General features: G+C 41.8%; 1 protein-coding gene across 1 annotated transcript; it reads right to left on the bottom strand.

The window, feature by feature from the left end:
• Window positions 1–68: 68 nt before the first annotated feature.
• xkrx (XK related X-linked) lies at window positions 69–16,075 on the bottom strand. Its single transcript, XM_039812760.1, has 3 exons — window positions 15,078–16,075; window positions 4,963–5,222; window positions 69–1,800 (listed from the first exon to the last, which is right to left on the bottom strand). The coding sequence occupies exons 1-3, from the start codon at window positions 15,434–15,436 to the stop codon at window positions 935–937; spliced, it is 1,485 nt and encodes a 494-aa protein (XP_039668694.1). The 5' UTR covers window positions 15,437–16,075; the 3' UTR covers window positions 69–934.
• Window positions 16,076–18,041: the final 1,966 nt, after the last annotated feature.

Below are 18,041 nucleotides of genomic sequence, written 5' to 3'. Positions count from 1 at the left end.
GTTCATGATGTGTGTGACAAGGAGTAAGTAGTCATGAATGAAGTCCAAAACTAAGGCAAGAATGAATGTGTCGACATTAGATTATTTTATTCAAGTTTCAAGTAAAACAAGGCACTGAACAAACTGACCAGAAAAATCATTAAAAGAAATGAGCCAACTGTGAAAGCACATTGATAAAGTCTAAGTCTGGTTAATGCATCATCATCACCTGGAAGCTTTATTTTAAAAGACACACATCAGAGTCTTTTTCAAAAGAATATTTTCATCATTTGACATGTATTTTTGTAAAACCAAAACCTGTTTTTCCAGCAAACCAGACTGAACAGTGAACACTAAGCAGTCATGACAGCAGATGTATGTAGCTGGACGTGAGGAAGATGAATTCTTCTGACCTTTACTTGCCATCCTGTTTTTTGTTGTTGTTGTTGTTGTTGTTGTCTGTTTAGTGCAGATGCAAAACGTGGGGGCGTTCAACCCTGAGAGGAAGTAACTGGGGATGTCCCGCTCAGACTTTCGGACACACTTGGCACATTTCCCGCACACCTGGCTCAGTCCAGTAAATGACCCACGGCTGCTCACTCAACGCGGCCTTTGTGCATCGCTGCATATCTCGACGTGCTACATTCTTTGGTGTGCTGTGGCCTCGCTGTAGCCCAAGTAAACAGAATCGCCCTCGATAAAAGACACCAGGAGTTAACCTTAGTCCCTTTCACGTCCACGGATTAGTAAAGTTTTGTGCACGAAAGAGATAAAAGTTTGTTCTCCAACACATCACCCCGCTAACTCAAAAACACAATGATTCTGGTTTTTGTGTTAAAAATACTTGAGGTCTCGTTCAGTGGTGCAGCCTGCAGCGCCAGCTGAGATGCATTTTTTATTTTTTTTGCAATAGAGAACCTAGAGTTTGTTAATTTAATTCCCCACAAAGCCCTTCTCAGGCCGCTTCCATCATGTCTTCAACAATAGCTGTCTCCCGCTCTCCCAGCTGACTGGTGAGGTCCAGGGGTTGGGAGTTTCGGGGGTCCAGCAGCTCCAGTGGCTCCTCCTGCACCAGCACCATGGTGGCGGCGGTGGAATACGAGGGCGGCAGCTTCCCTCGTCGACCTCTCGCTTCCCTCCGTCCTGTACGGCAGCAGATGCAGTGCAGGCAGTCGTGCACGTTGTACTTGAAGAGGCGCCTGCAGGGGTGGCAGAACTGGTAGAAGAGCAGCATGAAGAGCACGGCCAGGCTGTAGCAGATCAGCAGCTGGACGGCCAGCAGCGGCGCACACACGTACTCGTAGAAGTCCGACTTGAAGAAGTACCAGAGCGTGATGAGGACGAAGTTCTCAACGAAGCGGCCGCCGTAGTACATGGCCAGGCGGCACCAGCGCTGCTTCCTCTCGATGAGCTCTCGATGCGAGAGGTCCAGCTGCACCGCCGACCAGCAGAAGACGTTAATGCAGGCGTAGAGCAACGTAAACATGCACAGCACCACCGTGGTGCCCAGCTTAGAGAAGTTTTTCTCCACGTCCTGGGTCAGCGAGCCTTTCCTGGCCCAGAACTCAACCCAGGGGAGGAAGAAGAAGAAGAGCAGGTTAGACATGCCGACGAGGATCACCCAGTGTGTGAGCGCCGTGCTGAAGAGGACCAGAGCGGTGATCCGGGCGGCAATCTCCAGCCCTCTCCACGCGATCATGCACATGTAGGCAAAAGGGCGCAAGCGCACCTTGTAGTCGTCGTATCGGATCTGGATGGCCAGAACGCTGCACACAAGAGCCCCGTACGTGATGGAGATCAGGGTGATGATCATCAGAGCCACTGTGAAAACAAACACAAGTCATCGGTTACACTTAAATCAACAGCATCACATCTCTGCACCGTCCAAAAAGTCTCTTCTTTCACGGTCTCAAGCACAGAGAACTCCTCATATTACCAACTAGAGCCCGACTGATAAATCGGCGGGCCAATATTAGGCATTTTCCAAATTATCGGCATCGGCATTTATAATGCCCGATAAATGAATATACTGTATATATAAGGGGTGCACAATTCAGAAAATGTCACGATTCGATATAGATTTTTAGGCTCAAGATTTGATTCAAAAATGATTCTCAATTAAAAAAAGATTCACAGTATGTAAATGTAGTTACTTTTCCCATGTGATTGCAGTAGACATACATTATCAAAAAAACAAAAAAATAAAATAATGTGAAATCGATTATTGGAATTCTACGAATCGATTTTGAATGGGTAGAGCTTGAATCGAGATTCACATGCGAATAAATTGTTTTGCACACCCCTAGTAAGTAAGTAAGCAAGTATATGTGCGTTATCTATCTATCTATCTATCTATCTATCTATCTATCTATCTATCTATCTATAATAATAGTGACAAATAAATGATTCTGATAAATGAATATTTTAAATAAATAATAAAATAAAAATAAATAAATAAATAAAAATATTTAAATAAAAACGGATGAAACACCCTTCAACCATGTTCGGAGTGTTGGCGTTGCATAGTTTGTCCACCAGAGGACACTCTACAACGTCCCTGTTTGCAACACTGATTTTTTTGTTATTGTGTTTTTGTTCAAAAGGACTTCAAGTTTCATATCTTAAGTTTGTATTTTTATAAATTTTATTTATCAGAACTTTATTATATATTTGATGTTCCTCTGTTATGTTGAGACAATAAAACAACAAGTTTATTTGTAAACTGCATTATCATATTAGTTTAGTAAGGACTCATAACTACAAATAACTAATGTTGGGGAAATCTGTTTATGTTTTGTTACGAGTTTCTGGATTTTTTATATATCGACTGATATATCGGATTTTTAAATCACAAAATATTTGTATCGATATTGGCCTTAAAATTTTTAATTTTAAATTATAAACGTAAAGTCATCATGATTCAATATATACTCAAATGTATTCCCTTACAGTAAGTCTAATATACAATAAAAGTCATTCCTGAAAAACAAAAAAAACATGTGCTTTCAAGCACTCGTATGTACAAACGCTACTTTTTCGGTCCAACACTTTGGTCCAGACTGAATTAATTCTACAACTACGTGAAGTATTGCCTTCAAATGTCATCCAGACACTGATGTCCCTCTAAGGAGGAATTTGATGATTCCTTCATTTTTCCTCTAGTGCCATCATCAGGTAGCCTTGTGAGACCGTCCTGATCTCGCGAGCTCCAGTTTTCCACTCGTAGATCAGTCTGGCATCTTGAGATGGAGAAAATTTGGAGCAGTTTGCCTAACGACCGACCAATCAGCGTTGGTTTTGAGGCGGGTTTAGGTGTGACGCAACAAGAAGCGTCTATCACCAACATAGGTGGTGATAGACAGATGGTTTATCCAATCAGCTAACCAGTATTTTCAGACAGCGGTAGCCCTAATTCTGTTAGCCGCTCGCTAATGTTTTTTTCTCTTGGATCCTTCTTTTGGAATATGGACCGGGAACCTGAAATGGTGCCTTTTATTCGTAAATTCTCGTTACACAAACGGCAAATATCCTTTACTGACATGTTGCTTGCCTGCTGAGCTAACGAGCTATGCTTTGCCTGCAGCAGCAGGGGTAGCCTGGCTTGTGGTTGTATTTGCATACGCTTCGTTGATCTGATTGGTTGATTTGGCCTGTCTATCACCAACATAGGTGGTGATAGAATCGATCGCCGCCCGTTGCATGCCGGTTAGATTTGTGTCCGACTTGATCCCGACTTGCTCTGACGTCATGCACACATGGGCAACGATGACCTCACAAGATCAAGGTGGCTGCAGGTTTGAGACGCAGGCAGCGCAATTGCTTTTCACCGACCGCAAGACCCAGGCGGACCCAGGACATGCTGGGAAACGCCTGGCTCTCAGCTGATCAAACAGCTGATTGGTTCAGAATCAACGCAATATGATGACGTTTCATATAAACTTTATTGTTTTTTGAATCGGAAGGATTTTAATTGCCATTTGTCTGATTTAAAGGCTTATTCTGTACAGAACATGTGTGGCTGATAGTGATGTTTAGAAATCAGAGACTAAATCTGTTCAGATTACACATCGTCTACAGTACTGTCGTTTATTGACATCAGCAACAGATCACACGTAGAGCATTTTGACAGCTACTCTGTCTTGATATATGGGTCTGATAACCTTTTATTAAATCGGAATCGGACCTATACAGGATGTGAGTGTTTCTGTGACTTCTTGTTCAGCATGAAGACTGGCTGGAAACTGTCCAACTTTACCGCGGCTTTTTGTCACCGGCCCCTGCTGCTACCGCAGTTCATCTCGAACGAGCCTATTATTGCACCAAATACCCGCAAAACTAAATGACACTCCCATCAGCCTCAGCTGTATTGTGTTTAATGCTAATTAGCAAATGCTAGCATGCTAACATGCTAAAATAGGATTGTGAATATGGCAAACATTATACCTGCTTAACATTAGCACTTAGCTCTAAGCACTGCTGTATCTATACTGTATAATACAGCTCCACAGAGCTGATAGCACGGCTGTAGACGTTTAGTCTCGTTTCAATGGACAGTCTGTCTATTTTACACGACATCCAATGACTTTTACTAGTGTTTCAGTTTGCACTAATCTCCAGCTTTGTTTTATCCAATATCTTCAATAAACAAAACCATTTCCTTACACACTGGCTTCTTAAAAACTGTGGAGAGAATTAAGGAAAAGAAAGAGCTTACTAGGGTTAAATGAGGTTATTTAAAATATTCACCCTTGACTGCATTTACATACATTAAAACTGACATTTAATTTTATGTGTACAGTATTAATTTAAGGTGATGAGTCATCGTCTTAACAGAGTTGCCAACCTCAACTCATGTCATCATTTTAAGAGGTATTTCAACCTTGCCAAGAATAAAAATCAAGAGTGCAACACTGTAGTGATTTTTAAGATAATCATATAGTGGAACAGCAGCATGACCCCCCCCCCCCCCACCCCTGTTCTTACTTCTTGCAGGGAGGATGTATTTCTCCTGGATGGTGGCATACAGCTGGAGCGTCAGCTGAGGCGCAGAGCCTAGAAAAGCCTGGATGACTGCGGTGCGTTTGAAGGCATTTCTGTGGGTGGCCAGGTTGCGCTCCGATTGGCCGATTTCCCACTCCATAGGCATCCCCTGTCCCTTCTTCAGACTGATCTTCCTGGAGATGGTGACGTAAGGCTCCTCCTTTTTACCCGCCTTGAAATACACCACCAGAGCCTCGAAACACCTGAGGACGAAATGAAAGGGACTGAGAGTGGAGTAATACTTTCACACCAACAGAGGGCAGTGCGAGGTTATGTTTAAGTTACCACAATGGGACGTTATGATGTCTTGTGCTTTGACATCCACATTTAATTAGCATAGTGTGAATATGTAAGGGCAATAAAAGCTATTAAACAAAAACATGAGTAGAATAAAGAAAAAGTATCAGAGGTTATTAACAGGAATTTAAAATAAGATATACACATAACACTGATCTTAGACAGGTTATCTCACGTTAGGGATCCATCACAAATACACCCATCTTTGGAAATCACAGCTAAACAACCACATCACTGAGAAACCACCAGAGGGCAGGCAGAAGAAAGAAAACACTCACCCACCCAGAGTTCCTGAATGGATCAACTGAAAATCTCTGGGTGTGGTTCTCTTATCCATTAAAAGGTAAAGGTGCCACATGTTTTTCCACTGCGAGAGGTTTCTGTGCAGACTGTCAACTTTTAAAGAAAGTACTTGAATCTTCCACAAACAAATGGATTTCTGTCAAATGACATTTTTCTACAATTAAAACATATTTTACAGTTTTACTTTTTACTTTAAAAAACAAATGTTCAAGCTGCAACATAGAAACTACCTAAACAGTAGTGTCAAGGTTTCCACCTGCCAACAACACAATGTCAGCAGTATAATCCCTAAGTAACACTTGTAAAATGACATGGAACTCATAGTGCAGCACAGCTACAGTCAACACACAAACCTCACCCTCGGGAATGTTATCTTTTGCTCCAAAATGTCCAATTTTGGATTTGAGACTTTAATCCCACACAAATCTATTTCTCCATGGTTCAACTATGTGCTGTCCGGAACACTCCAGAATCAGCAGTCTGACATTTCCAGCGACTGTTGCTTCAGCTGCTGCTAGTGGGGAAACTGTACTCTTTACTTAACAGCACAAAAGTGGCACAGTGCCAAGCTTCCACACTCGTCCCTGAACTGGTTTTGAACCCAAACGTTAGAGGCTTGCATGGGTAAATCATGTCGTTATTTGGAAGCACGCTCTCATGCACACACACACACACACACACACACACACTAGGGTACAAGGTCTACGATCGAGAGACAGCGAAGGCCCAAACACCTGATTTACTGACATCCTTTCCCTGTAAATCTGGCAGCAAAGTGGCGCTGAGGATGCAATGTGAGGGTACTGAACTCCAGCCAGCGTGCACTTAGGATTCAGAGGCAGATTGAGAGGCAGACTAAATTTCACTAAGGGAGGGGGAAAAAGAAACAGCAGGCCTGATGAATGCATTAGCCAGGAGAATCAATATGCTGACTTCCGAGGTAGCGACTTATGGATTTATTAAAAAGGACACACACAGGCTACTGCTCTGTATTTGCGGTCTAAACATACAATCTGTTCCCTCAACATGTGAATACAGCATTATGGTGTGAAGAGGAACTGGCTATAAAAAGTCAAACAACTCCTGTGGCAACTGAAATACTGATGTTTTCTGACATAAGGGTGGCAGAGCATTCAGGAAATTCTTTCACCTGTTGCAAGATCCTCTTGTTTTGGTCACTTGGGATTACCTCATCAGGCTCATCTCGTTGACACCAACACAGCCACGTCAGATTGTGGAAAGACTGGACACAGACACAAAACCAAAAGCTCTACATGCTGAGACTAGTCAAAGTTAACAAGAGCAGTATCTAATTTGCTCCCTGCTTGAGGAGCAGGATCACAAGGAGACAAGTCAAGACAAGTCAAGACGACAAGTAGCAAATAACCCGACCCCCTCCTTAAAGTTGCCATATTGACTGTGTGGACAGTCAGTGTCTCATTATCTTCGGTTAGATTCCAAAGCAACTAAAACAAGGCTCTTAAAAAAAGTTGATATGCAATTATGTGTAATCAATGTGACTTGAAATACCACTCATGATAGCAGACACGGTACGTTTGACTGTTCAGCCACAAGATCAGCAGATTACACCATCCCTGAGTCACACAGGAAACCTCCCATCTGAGCCAAGAGGGAGCAGAGGTGATTTGTTTACAGCAGCACAGCGTAGAATCATAAGAGCTTGAAATAAAACTGAAATGAAAAGTTGTGTAATGGCAATCCCAGTATTTGTTTTCGGGCTTCACTGCCGCATTAGAAGCATCAGAGACGTCACAGTTCAGTGTAACAGATAACTGCAAAAAAAAGCGTTCATAAAGCTCACATTAGAGATGCAGGCTCACTTTGATATTGTAAATGTTTCATGGTGATGGCGGTCTAAAAATCACTGACATGAGCAAAGCATTCTTAGGTGGAGCAAAGACGCATTCAGGATCATAAAGAAGTTTTTGTAGCTAACAGAGAACAGCTACTTTCTTTCTTTTCTCTTTTTTAGCGACTTACTTTTTTTTTTTTTTTTTTTAAACACATTACTTTTTTATTGTTTTATACAGTTTTCAATGGAACACCAAAGAACAGAACAAACAGGTCACTAGGGGTATAACATACAATTAGTCTGTTCACAAACTGTTAGAGTCAAATCAGGGGTTACTCTCCCAATTGTCTCAGAGGAGTGAGAGGAGTGAGAAATGACTTGTCCTTTTCCTTTTTATCCTTCCTTTATAATAGTATCATGAGAACAAATGTAATTGTCCCCTCAGGTCAACAAAAGGTCCAAGGTCCCATCACACAACACAAAAATCCAGAATGTCTTCACTGGACAAAAAATAAACTTCTCAATACAACATTACCGTTAAAATGCAAATGAGAAAATAAGTACAATAAAATAAAAATAATTTGCAACACACTCACAATATCTCCATATGCTTTTTTTTTTTTTTTTTTAATATATAATGGGACAATCCTAGATGGTTTTTAGCCACGCTAGCAGTTATGGGTGGCAGTGCCTGTCTGGCAGGTGACTCGGTACAGACTGAAATATCTAAACAACTACGGGATAGGTGGTCGTAACATTTTGTACAGACATCGATGGCCTCCAGAGGATGAATCCTCCGGGCGTTGGTGAGCCCCTTACTTTTCCTCTAGCGCCACCAACAGGTCAAATTATCAATTTGTCCAAAACTTTGGTTTATGTGCAGATACCTGCAAAAATGAATGACAATGCCATCAGCTTCAGCTGTACCTCGTGTGCAAAATGTTAGCATGCTAAAAAGCTTAGCTAAGATAATGAACCTGGTAAACATTCTATCCGCTAAACATCAGCATGTTAACATGCTGATGTGAGCATTTGGCTCAAAGCTTCACTGTGCCTATGTAGTGGGGGTTGGAATTAAGGCATGGATCGGACAGATATTTAGAAATTATAGTTGGGTTCGGGTCGGGCTCGGTCACATCAGCGAGATAAGGCATTTTTTTTGTAAAATGGTGCTGCGGCTCCTTTAAGAGAACTCAGTGTGTCTGTGTGTGTGTGTGTGTGTGTGTGTGTGTGTGTGTGTGTGTGTGTGTGTGTGTGTGTGTGTGTGTGTGTGGCAAGTGGGCAGAAGAGAGATAGAGAAAGAGGAAGCAGACTTGTTATATGCGACCGGAGCAGAGTTGGTACAATAAGTTTAAGTTTTGTACACAGTGTGTGCGGTGTCCGAAATAAACCCCAGACTGAAAGCCAAGTTCATTAATTTGCTCACCAGAAACGGGATTTTAACCCCCGACGTTATTCATTTTATAACGTCGGCCCTGGAGGTAACGAGTCTCCCCTGGTTTTCTGATCACGGTCGGAAGCGAAGCGATCAGGAAAGGTTAACACATTGAACATTTTAACAGCTTATTAACGTGCGCTTGTTGCCCCGTGTGCGCTGATGCGCTCATCTGTTGACATTTCCGAATGCCTTCCTACAATTGCTTAATAAAAGCGGGCTTTCCACACAAACAAATGTAGCCTACGTGTGTCATTAGTATGAGAAAAAAAAAAAGAGAAGAGATTTTAACTGTGTCGTGCTCAGACACAAAGTTCTTAATGCCTGTCGGGCTTGGGCCGGGTTCGGTTACTGCTCTGTCGAATGCGGGCTCGGACAGAAAAATTTGGCCCGATCCGGACTCTAGTTGGAATCACCAGAGGCTTCACGATACGATATCATTACCATGCTTATGTCCCAATATATTATTGCGATTTTAAACATATTGCGATATTCTGTGATATATTGCAATTTATTACCTTTTATCTAACTTCAAATGTTCCCAATTTCAAAGTATGTCCCCAAAAGGAAACTTTGTCAACATCTGTTTTATCTAAAAAGCTTAATTTCACTGTTTGTTCATCTCACTTCAATTGTATTGCTGCAAATTGGATTGTCAAGCACACAAACAGACCAACACATATATAATAATAATAATAATAATAATAATAATAATAATAATAATAAAAAATCGATACTTGCCGTCTGTGTAGCGATACAGCATTGCCTCGGATACAGCATGCTGTATCGATTTTCTCCCCCACCTCTACTATGTAGTCGCTAGCGTGGCTGGAGACTCCAAGGTCTCGTTTTAAATTTTATTTTGCTTATATACCTAATTGAATTTGAGGCTCTTGAAAGATTACTCCATTGATTTAGCATTGCACTCTGCCCTTTTTGCTTTGTCAGACTCACGATGGACAAAAGATTTGAACAAAATCGATGCAGCAGAACCAAAGATATCGTCTTTTATATCCCACGCATTTCTCCTTGTCAAAACCTGGTGCCTACATTAACCACAATGCAACTTGGTGGCTAATGTAAGCGAGTCGAGATGAGGAGCGGGCTTCCCACATTATTTAGGCTACTTTTTTCTTCGAATTTGTAGTCCTAGTCTTGTAGATAATAATGAACTGTTTCAACATCAGTGTGTCAAACACCAGACCTCTTTATCTAACAAGATAACAAGATTCTGAAAGTAAGTAAAATCCGACGAAGTCAGTTATCAGTTGCTGTGAGCAACTCTGCAGAGCAACAGAGCTGCTCACAGCCAAAAAAACATTTAGTTTTTATTTAACCTTTATTTAACCAAGTTAGTCTAATTGAGATATAAAATCTCTTTTTCAAGAGAGACCTGGCCAAAATAGCAGAACAAGTATGTTACATAAAACAATTTACAATCACAAAAGAGGCAAAGACATCTCAAGTGCATTTCAATTAAATAAAAGTACCATTAGTTAAAACATTTGCACGTGTGGATGGACTCATGTTCTATGGTTTTAACATAACCTTTAAAGTCGTTTAAGGAAATTAGACACTGTAGTTTGAGTGTTTTCTGTAGGTGTGACAGAATATATTCTTCAAACAACACTTCTAAGCTGCAGGCCACACAACTTTTGACTGACTAAAGGTGTTGCCTAGCTAGCACTTTCACTCCTGATTGAAATAGACTCTGGAGCTGCAGGTGGTCTATCCGTCTCCTGCAATGACACGAGTGGCTTTATCTCCAACGTGTTAATAATAATTAGAAAACTGTGCCTGACCTTGGTCTAGTTATTTGTGGAAACTGCAAATCTGCATGGAGCACTGTTGCATTAAAAGAAAGGTCTCCTGTTTTTTTTTTTTTTTCTTTTTTAAGATTATGTTTTGGGCGTTTCTGCCTTTAATTTTTGACAGGACAGCTCGGTGAGAAAGGGGAGAGGGAGGGGGAAGACATGCAGGAAATTGTCACAGGTCGGATTTGAACCCTGGACCTTTGCGTCGAGGCATAAACCTCGAAGCGTATGTGCGCCTGCTCTTCCACTGAGCCAACCCGGCCACAAAAGGTTTCCTGGTTAACACTCATACATACATACGTTGCATGGTCCTGATTTGTGAAGCACTTTTGGCTCAAATGGCTTTTATCAAAAATGGTAAATAAGGAAGTATGCAAGCCGTGTGCTGCCATGTTATTCGCATGTCAAACACTCGTCTCCCCAAACAGATCCTATACTCCCAATTGAAGGAAGGTCGGCGAGCCCCCGGTGGTCCAAAAAAACACTTCAAGGACAATATTAAGATCGGCCTAAAGAAGTTCAAATTTCCAGTAAGCTACTGGGAGCAGATCGCTTTGGACAGGCCTCGCTGGAAGACAACTGTGCAGGAAGGAGCTGTGCGCCATGAAGTGGAACTCCACTGTGTCACAGAGACAAAGCGACAGCACCGCAAGGAAAAAGAGAAAAAGGCTCCTCTACCACTCACCACCTCCACTTTCCCCTGTCCACACTGCACCAAAATACTATGTGGCTCACGTATTGGCCTGCACAACAGAGCTGAAGATCTTTGTCCGAACCCGACGGGACCCGACGGGTTCGGTCTTAATTTCTATTATTTTACACGGGCTCGGGCCGGGCTCGGGCTCGGGCTTGCGCTTCGGGTTGCATGGTAAATGAGCGGTCAGCTGATGCGTTTCGATTAGCGTGAAAATGGATCCTGAGGAGGTGAAACGGAGGCTGGTCTCTGGAGGACTTAGCCTGTTTCTTTGTTCCAACTTCCAAGTGGCCTATAGCGTCCGTTAGTCATGAATAAATGATGTTAGAACATGTATAAATGACTAATTTTTTACGAAAGACAAAGGAGCTGTGTGCATGTGGCGCAGTCTCTTTTTTCTCTTCTTCTCTCCCCTTTTCGCCCGAAAGTGGTGCGCGGTTCCTGCCGGTGAAGCTGCTGTCCGCGCTATTCTCCGACACTCTAATGACTGCTGATAGACGGCATTTTGTACAGTCGGGCTGTAAACGGGTTCGGGCTTTTAAAAAGCTGTCAATCTACTTGTCGGGCTCGGGCCGAACTCTGTCGGGCTCGGGCCTCGTTTCGGGACGTACTTTTAAGGCCCGATTACAGCTCTACTGCACAACCATCTAAAGACCCACTAGAAGACGACCCTACACTCGTTTTTTAGATTATTTCTTTTTGGGCTTTTCCACCTTTCATTTTTGACAGGGCAGCTAGGTGAGAAACGGGATGGAGAGAGAGAGAGAGAGAGAGAGAGAGACATGCAGGAAATTGTCACAGGTCGGATTCGAACCCTGGACCTCTGCGTCGAGGCATAAACCTCTCAGTATGTGCGCGCCTGCTCTACCACTGAGCCAACCCAGCCACGTGAAAAGAAACTTTGATCTGTTTCATGCGCTACATTAAACAATGGCTAAGCTCAAGTTAAAAGATCAGCAATGATGATAAGATAATTTCACGTCTTCTGAGTGGCATTGCGAAATTGTGTTTCTTCTGTAGCTCTTGTGGATGTTTATTTATAAATCGTTTTATCTACATATTTTCTCTTATCTCTGCAAACTGTTGTGAAATATATTGGACTTGTTATATTTTAGGGTGCACTGAAAGCTGAGCCACATATCAAGTCATTTACACGCCATTTTAAAGCTTTGTCCTGAAAAGCATTCTTCCTATGGCACATACACTTGCACAGAGGTGACGACAAGGTTGAATTTCTTGTGCAGTAAAAAAATTATATATATATATATATATATATATATATATATACCCTTCAATATATATACCCTTCAATATATATACACCCTTCAATTAACTCTAATTGTGCTGTAAAATCAGAGCGGTGCCTCATAGCTCACTGTTGACATATCAAAGTTCAGAGAAGAAGAAAAAAAAAGAAAAGAAGAGAATATCAAGTGTATATTTGAATTTCAAAGAAGTCTCCTCCTACATCTTCCTGCATGCGTCACAATTCACCAAACAGGTCTCACAGCTGAGACTGAAACTGTAAGTGTAAACTGGCTGAAACAGAACACCTCCTTCAGCATTTCCACTGCTTTGATTTCCAAGAATGAATTATTTCAAGAAGACTTTCCGGCAACATCTACCACCCCTCTCTCCTCATGAGCCAGCGAGGCCTGATCAGCGGTCTGACTGGTCTGCAGCACAGAAGGCCTTTGGCGGCCATTATCCTGAGATGAGGTCATAGGCTACAACATAAAAACGCCAACGATGTGTTACAGGGTTTAACTGTGACAACACCAACAAGGAAGACATCAAATAAGAAGAAGCTCAGAAGGAAAAAGCTCTGGATATTTGAAGGCCTCTCTCTATTCAACACTTTTGACGATGTGGGAGGTTGTTATGTTCAGTCGTCCCTTTCCATCTGGACTGGGATCCAGTTCATGAGTGCCAAATCTATGATTCTCATGCAGTGCAAAAATCAGGATGCTGCAACAATCTACCATAACAAATGATTGTGGTTGATTAAATCTAGTTGATGAACTGCAACAGATGGATGCTGACTGACCGATTTAATCAGTCAGTCAGCTTTAGGGCTTCAATTATTTTCATTGTCAATTAACGTCAAAAAAGGAGAAAAAAATGCCCAACCCAACTTGGCAACTTTGTCTTCAAATGTCTTGTTTTGTTCAACCAAATGTCCAAAAACCCAAAATACTCGGTTGGCAAATACAATCCTGCAAATCCTCTCATTTCCAAGATTGGAATTAGAGAAGATTTGTCATTTTTTGCAATATTTTTGCTTGAAAAATGGTCAAAACTATTCAGCGATCATCAAAATACTTGAAGTCTACTAATCGATCAAGTGATTGAGCTTCCTACATTTTTAAACAATCTTAGAGACAATCTCGCGATGAGATCACCAGCATTGTTATAATGATAATCCACTGATTCGGGCCAGGGGCGTAAAGTGTGTGTGTGTGTGTGTGTGTGTGTGTGTGTGTGTGTGTGTGTGTGTGTGTGTGTGTGTGTGTGTGGTAGTGAGGGGTGCCCCTTCCCTACTTCCGACGCCCTTGCTCAGACCAAACCCACCTTTGAACTCTAAGTTAATTTTGATTTCAACTATACACCTGACGTTTCATGATTGCATCTTGTTGTGAGTCTATTGCGTTGACAAAATCTGTCTGCAGACCGACATAAACCTGGCCAAAGCACTCAGAACCTCTGTAGTAGTTTCCGCTACGGTGTCTCCAGGACCACATTTTGCCATGATGACACACACAGATTCATAAGGTGAAAAAACTATCACAGTTGCTGACTGTCTTGGCTGGTGATAAATCAATAAATCATGTCGGCTCTCAAAGATCCTTGGAGTGCTTCTATGCACTCAACAGAGATTGTCAATTTGTACCCTATTAACTGTACTACACTGCAAATGGAAAGTGGTAGTTGCAGGTCTTGTAATGATGGATAGCTAACTAAAATTACAACAATAAGATCCTCATCGATTAATACGTTTGTGTCTTAACAGAAAATAGTGAACATTGTTCATGACGTCTCAAATGTCTTGTTTTGTCGGACCAACAGTCCAAGCCAAAGATATTCCGTTTACTATCATCCATGTCAAAGAAAAGGATCAAATCCTCACATTTGAGAAGCGGGAACCAACAAATGTTTTCTTAGGCCTACAAAAAAACGACTGAAACGATTAATCGATTATCAAAATAGTTTGACTATTCAGTTAATATAGGCCTACTGAACTTTGCAGCACTAACTGTAAAGGGCATATAGAGGAAGAAGTCCAAACTTTTCTTTAGCACTTTAGCAAGACATGACTTCAGGGCTTTTGAACAAACTCTGCCCGTTTCAGGTGATATCCTACAAATCACATCTACCACGGGCTGGCTGAAAGGATAAACAGCATAGCCAGGAGTAATGTAAAGTAGGGCTGGGCGATATGGAGATAATCAAATATCACAATATTTTTGACCAAACACCTCAATATCGACACCGCAACGATATTGATGCAGCCTTTAAAACCAGGAAAAGACAACACCTATGCCATATCACAATATACGATAGACAATAGTCTCATATCACGATATTGATATAATATCGATATATTGCCCAGCTCTAATGCAAAGTATCATGATTTGAAGGGAGTTGTCCTTTAACTTACCACCCCCCCCCACCACCACCTAATGACATAGTGACCTCACCTACCGAATGACAGGGCCGAGCATCAGCAGGTGCAGGAAGAGAACCAGGGGCCGGTCCCGACCCAGGTCTCTGTGGATGAACGTCAGCGCCAATTGGATGATCACGGCGGGCAGCAGCATGAAGGCGATGGTGAAGCCCAACCAGATGTCGTCGTCGGTCTTGTGGTACATGCTGCAGAGCACGGCGGCGGAGACGAACTCTGCGCAGTAGAGCACGGTGGCCAGCACGACGCTGAACGGAGGCTTGATCCGGCTGTGATTGACCACCAGCAGGACTCCGTTCTCCACCGCCGTGGGGCACTCCTGCGGCTCTATGTCCGAGATCTCCCTCTCTTGCTCTTCCATGGCCACTTCGCACGTCATTTTTATTTTGTTTTTTATTAATAAATGTGGTTAGAATGCGGGGCACGATTTGGGCGTCGCTAAAGGACGTTGATGCTAATCTGAGTTTGCCGTAGCGTGCTCCAAAAACATCCCTTTTTTGTAAATACTTCCTTTGATGCGCCGCCTCTCCCAACTTTCCACCAAGTTGATCATCGCTGGTTTCACATTGTGTTTATAACTTCACAACTCGGCTGGTGCCACCGCTCCACTGCACCGGCACCCCCCACACAAGGCTTTTGTTTTATTGTCTCGTATATCGTCGTACGTGGCGTTAACCCTCCAGAGGAACCACCTCAATGCCCGCAGCGGTTTCAGCGCTGTTGTTGCACCGTCAGTCAGTGTGACTCTGTGTGTGAAGGATCGGGAAAGTTCAGCCTCGTCATGTAGGACGCTCACATTCAGCACCGTTGATCATCGTCCTATCAGTAGCCTATAGCCTTGAAGTTTGTTTTACGTTCAACACACAGGTTTCCTCGGCTGTAGAGTGTGACTGCAGGCTGTAGGAGGCCTGGCTGTCTCCTCGTGTTTTTTTCAGTCTGTTGATGCGCTCTCAATGCAACAGCTGCGTTAAGTCAGCCAGAAGCACACGGGGCGATACCGGAAACGATGGGCGGCTGCCTTCAAAGTATTACAGATTAGAGAGAAGATATGAAGGACATTTTACTTAACTGACAAGTAAGTTCTGTAAAAAAAGAAAAGAAAAAGAAAACACAAATAAATTGACCAAAAACAAATAGGTTACTTGCACAAATACAGACAACAGCATTAACAGAACACAAAAAGCTTTTTCACTGGCAACTTATAATACTATGCTATATACATATTTAGTAAAATATAATATAGGTTACATACAAACTTAATAATAAAATAGAATAATATAAAAGGTGCAGTACAAGTGACGGTGCAATGCGTAAAGAAAGTGCATGGTATCAGTTACAAGCATATAAATAAAATAATAAAAATAAATAAAAAGCCTAGAAATATACAGTATAGATTAAAAATGAAAGAGAAAACCCTAAACTGTTTACATAAACAAAGCATCACAGGGAGGTGCATCTGCTGTACAAATGTTACAAATTGCAGGCATAGAAATATTCAGTATTTGTGGAAAATAGAAAAGGAAAACACTGAATGAACTGTATAAAGGGGTGATCTCGGTGCATATAGAAAAGGGTATAAGAAACAGTTTAAATGTAATAGAAAAAGTGAATTGAGTTTGAGATATTAGAAAAGAGTATATCTTATCTATGAGTACTACTATTAAAACTACTAGCCTACTACTAGCAGAGGAGTAGGGCAAAGTTGTGAAATCGCAGAGGCTTCTCAATCCAACTAAAATAATAAAAGACTTTATTGTGATTTAAAGGAGCACTACAAGTTATGTTTACATGTTATTCTCTCTGGACTAGGCTATACGTTACTTAAATAAACTACTGATACATGCACAGTAGTTTTATTACATCCGCTATTTGTCCTTTCCAAATGAAAGCACTGTAGAGGGTAAGCATAGAGGGATCAGTTTCTCTGCGCTTCCATTTTTAGGTTCCGCTAGCAGGGAGGACTTGGCCTTGTTATGGTGACCTGCAGGCCTCATAGTGAAGCAGCCACACAAACAGGTGCAGCACACACACTGAATCAACTATTAAAATGTTACTCCTTCTTCTCATTCACTTTTTACACGGACAATTCCTCATTATATTACTATTTGTTAAGGCTACATGCAGTTTGTGACCCAGCACAGAACCAGTTAGATGTTTGCTCAACTACTTATTCAATCAAGGATTATCCGTTTGGAAGATGCATTAGAAGGACGCCATCTTTAGTGAAATACCTAACATTTCCATTGCAAACTATTCTCTGTCCCCTTTCACACATGCAGATGTCAGCATGACCTGTCACCAAAAATAAACCCTGTCTTATTTTTTTACTGTCACCTTAAATAAACACATATGGTCATATTTTACATGTCATATTTAACGGAAAAAGATAACTTTGACTTCCAGTATGGTAGATGTAACTTTGCTATCAAGTTCCCTTCAACTAGAAAACAACAAAAGGAGTTGTTCTGTGTATATTTCAATATGAACTGTGGTACAAAAGAGCTCACCTCAAACCATACCAACCTCACCCTGTCTAATCAGATCTCATCATGTGTTGACACAACCTACAAAGGCTTGTCATTACTAATGCATGTGTTTGGTGAAGCAGTGGTGTGATTCAGTGTCTTCAGACTGCAAAGGCTGTGTGCTCAGTGGAGACATGAGGAAGTGGAAGATGGAAACCTTATTACTGAGCACCAGGCATGTGCACTGTTTTACTAATCAGGTCAGTGAAATGGAACACTGTTTCAAATCTCAATCAATCTTTGTCTTGAACTATCTTTAAAGGGATACTTCAACATTTTGGGAAATATGCCTTTACTTTCTTGCCTAGAGTTAGATTAAAAGATACCAATCTGGCTGTATGTAAACATGAAGCTACAGCCAGGAGATAGTTATCTTAGCGTAAAGACTGGACGCAGGGGAAAAGTTAGCCTGGCCCTGTCAAAATGTAACAAAATCCACCTACCAGCACGTCTAAAGCT

The sequence above is a fragment of the Perca fluviatilis genome, chromosome 10 (assembly GCF_010015445.1).
Source record: "Perca fluviatilis chromosome 10, GENO_Pfluv_1.0, whole genome shotgun sequence".
NCBI classification, from domain to species: domain Eukaryota; kingdom Metazoa; phylum Chordata; class Actinopteri; order Perciformes; family Percidae; genus Perca; species Perca fluviatilis.
Note: the sequence above shows the minus strand (reverse complement) of the source record. Positions and strands in the feature narration are given on the sequence as shown.

What these genes read in the sequence shown, in the direction of transcription:
- xkrx (XM_039812760.1), bottom strand. Translation starts at nt 15,436, where the DNA reads ATGACGTGCGAAGTGGCCATGGAAGAGCAAGAGAGGGAGATCTCGGAC. An exon ending in ATGCTCGGCCCTGTCATTCG is followed by an intron (nt 5,223 to 15,077) that starts GTAGGTGAGGTC and finishes TTTCGTCCTCAG; the next exon opens with GTGTTTCGAGGCTCTGGTGG. An exon ending in ATACATCCTCCCTGCAAGAA is followed by an intron (nt 1,801 to 4,962) that starts GTAAGAACAGGG and finishes TTGTTTTCACAG; the next exon opens with TGGCTCTGATGATCATCACC.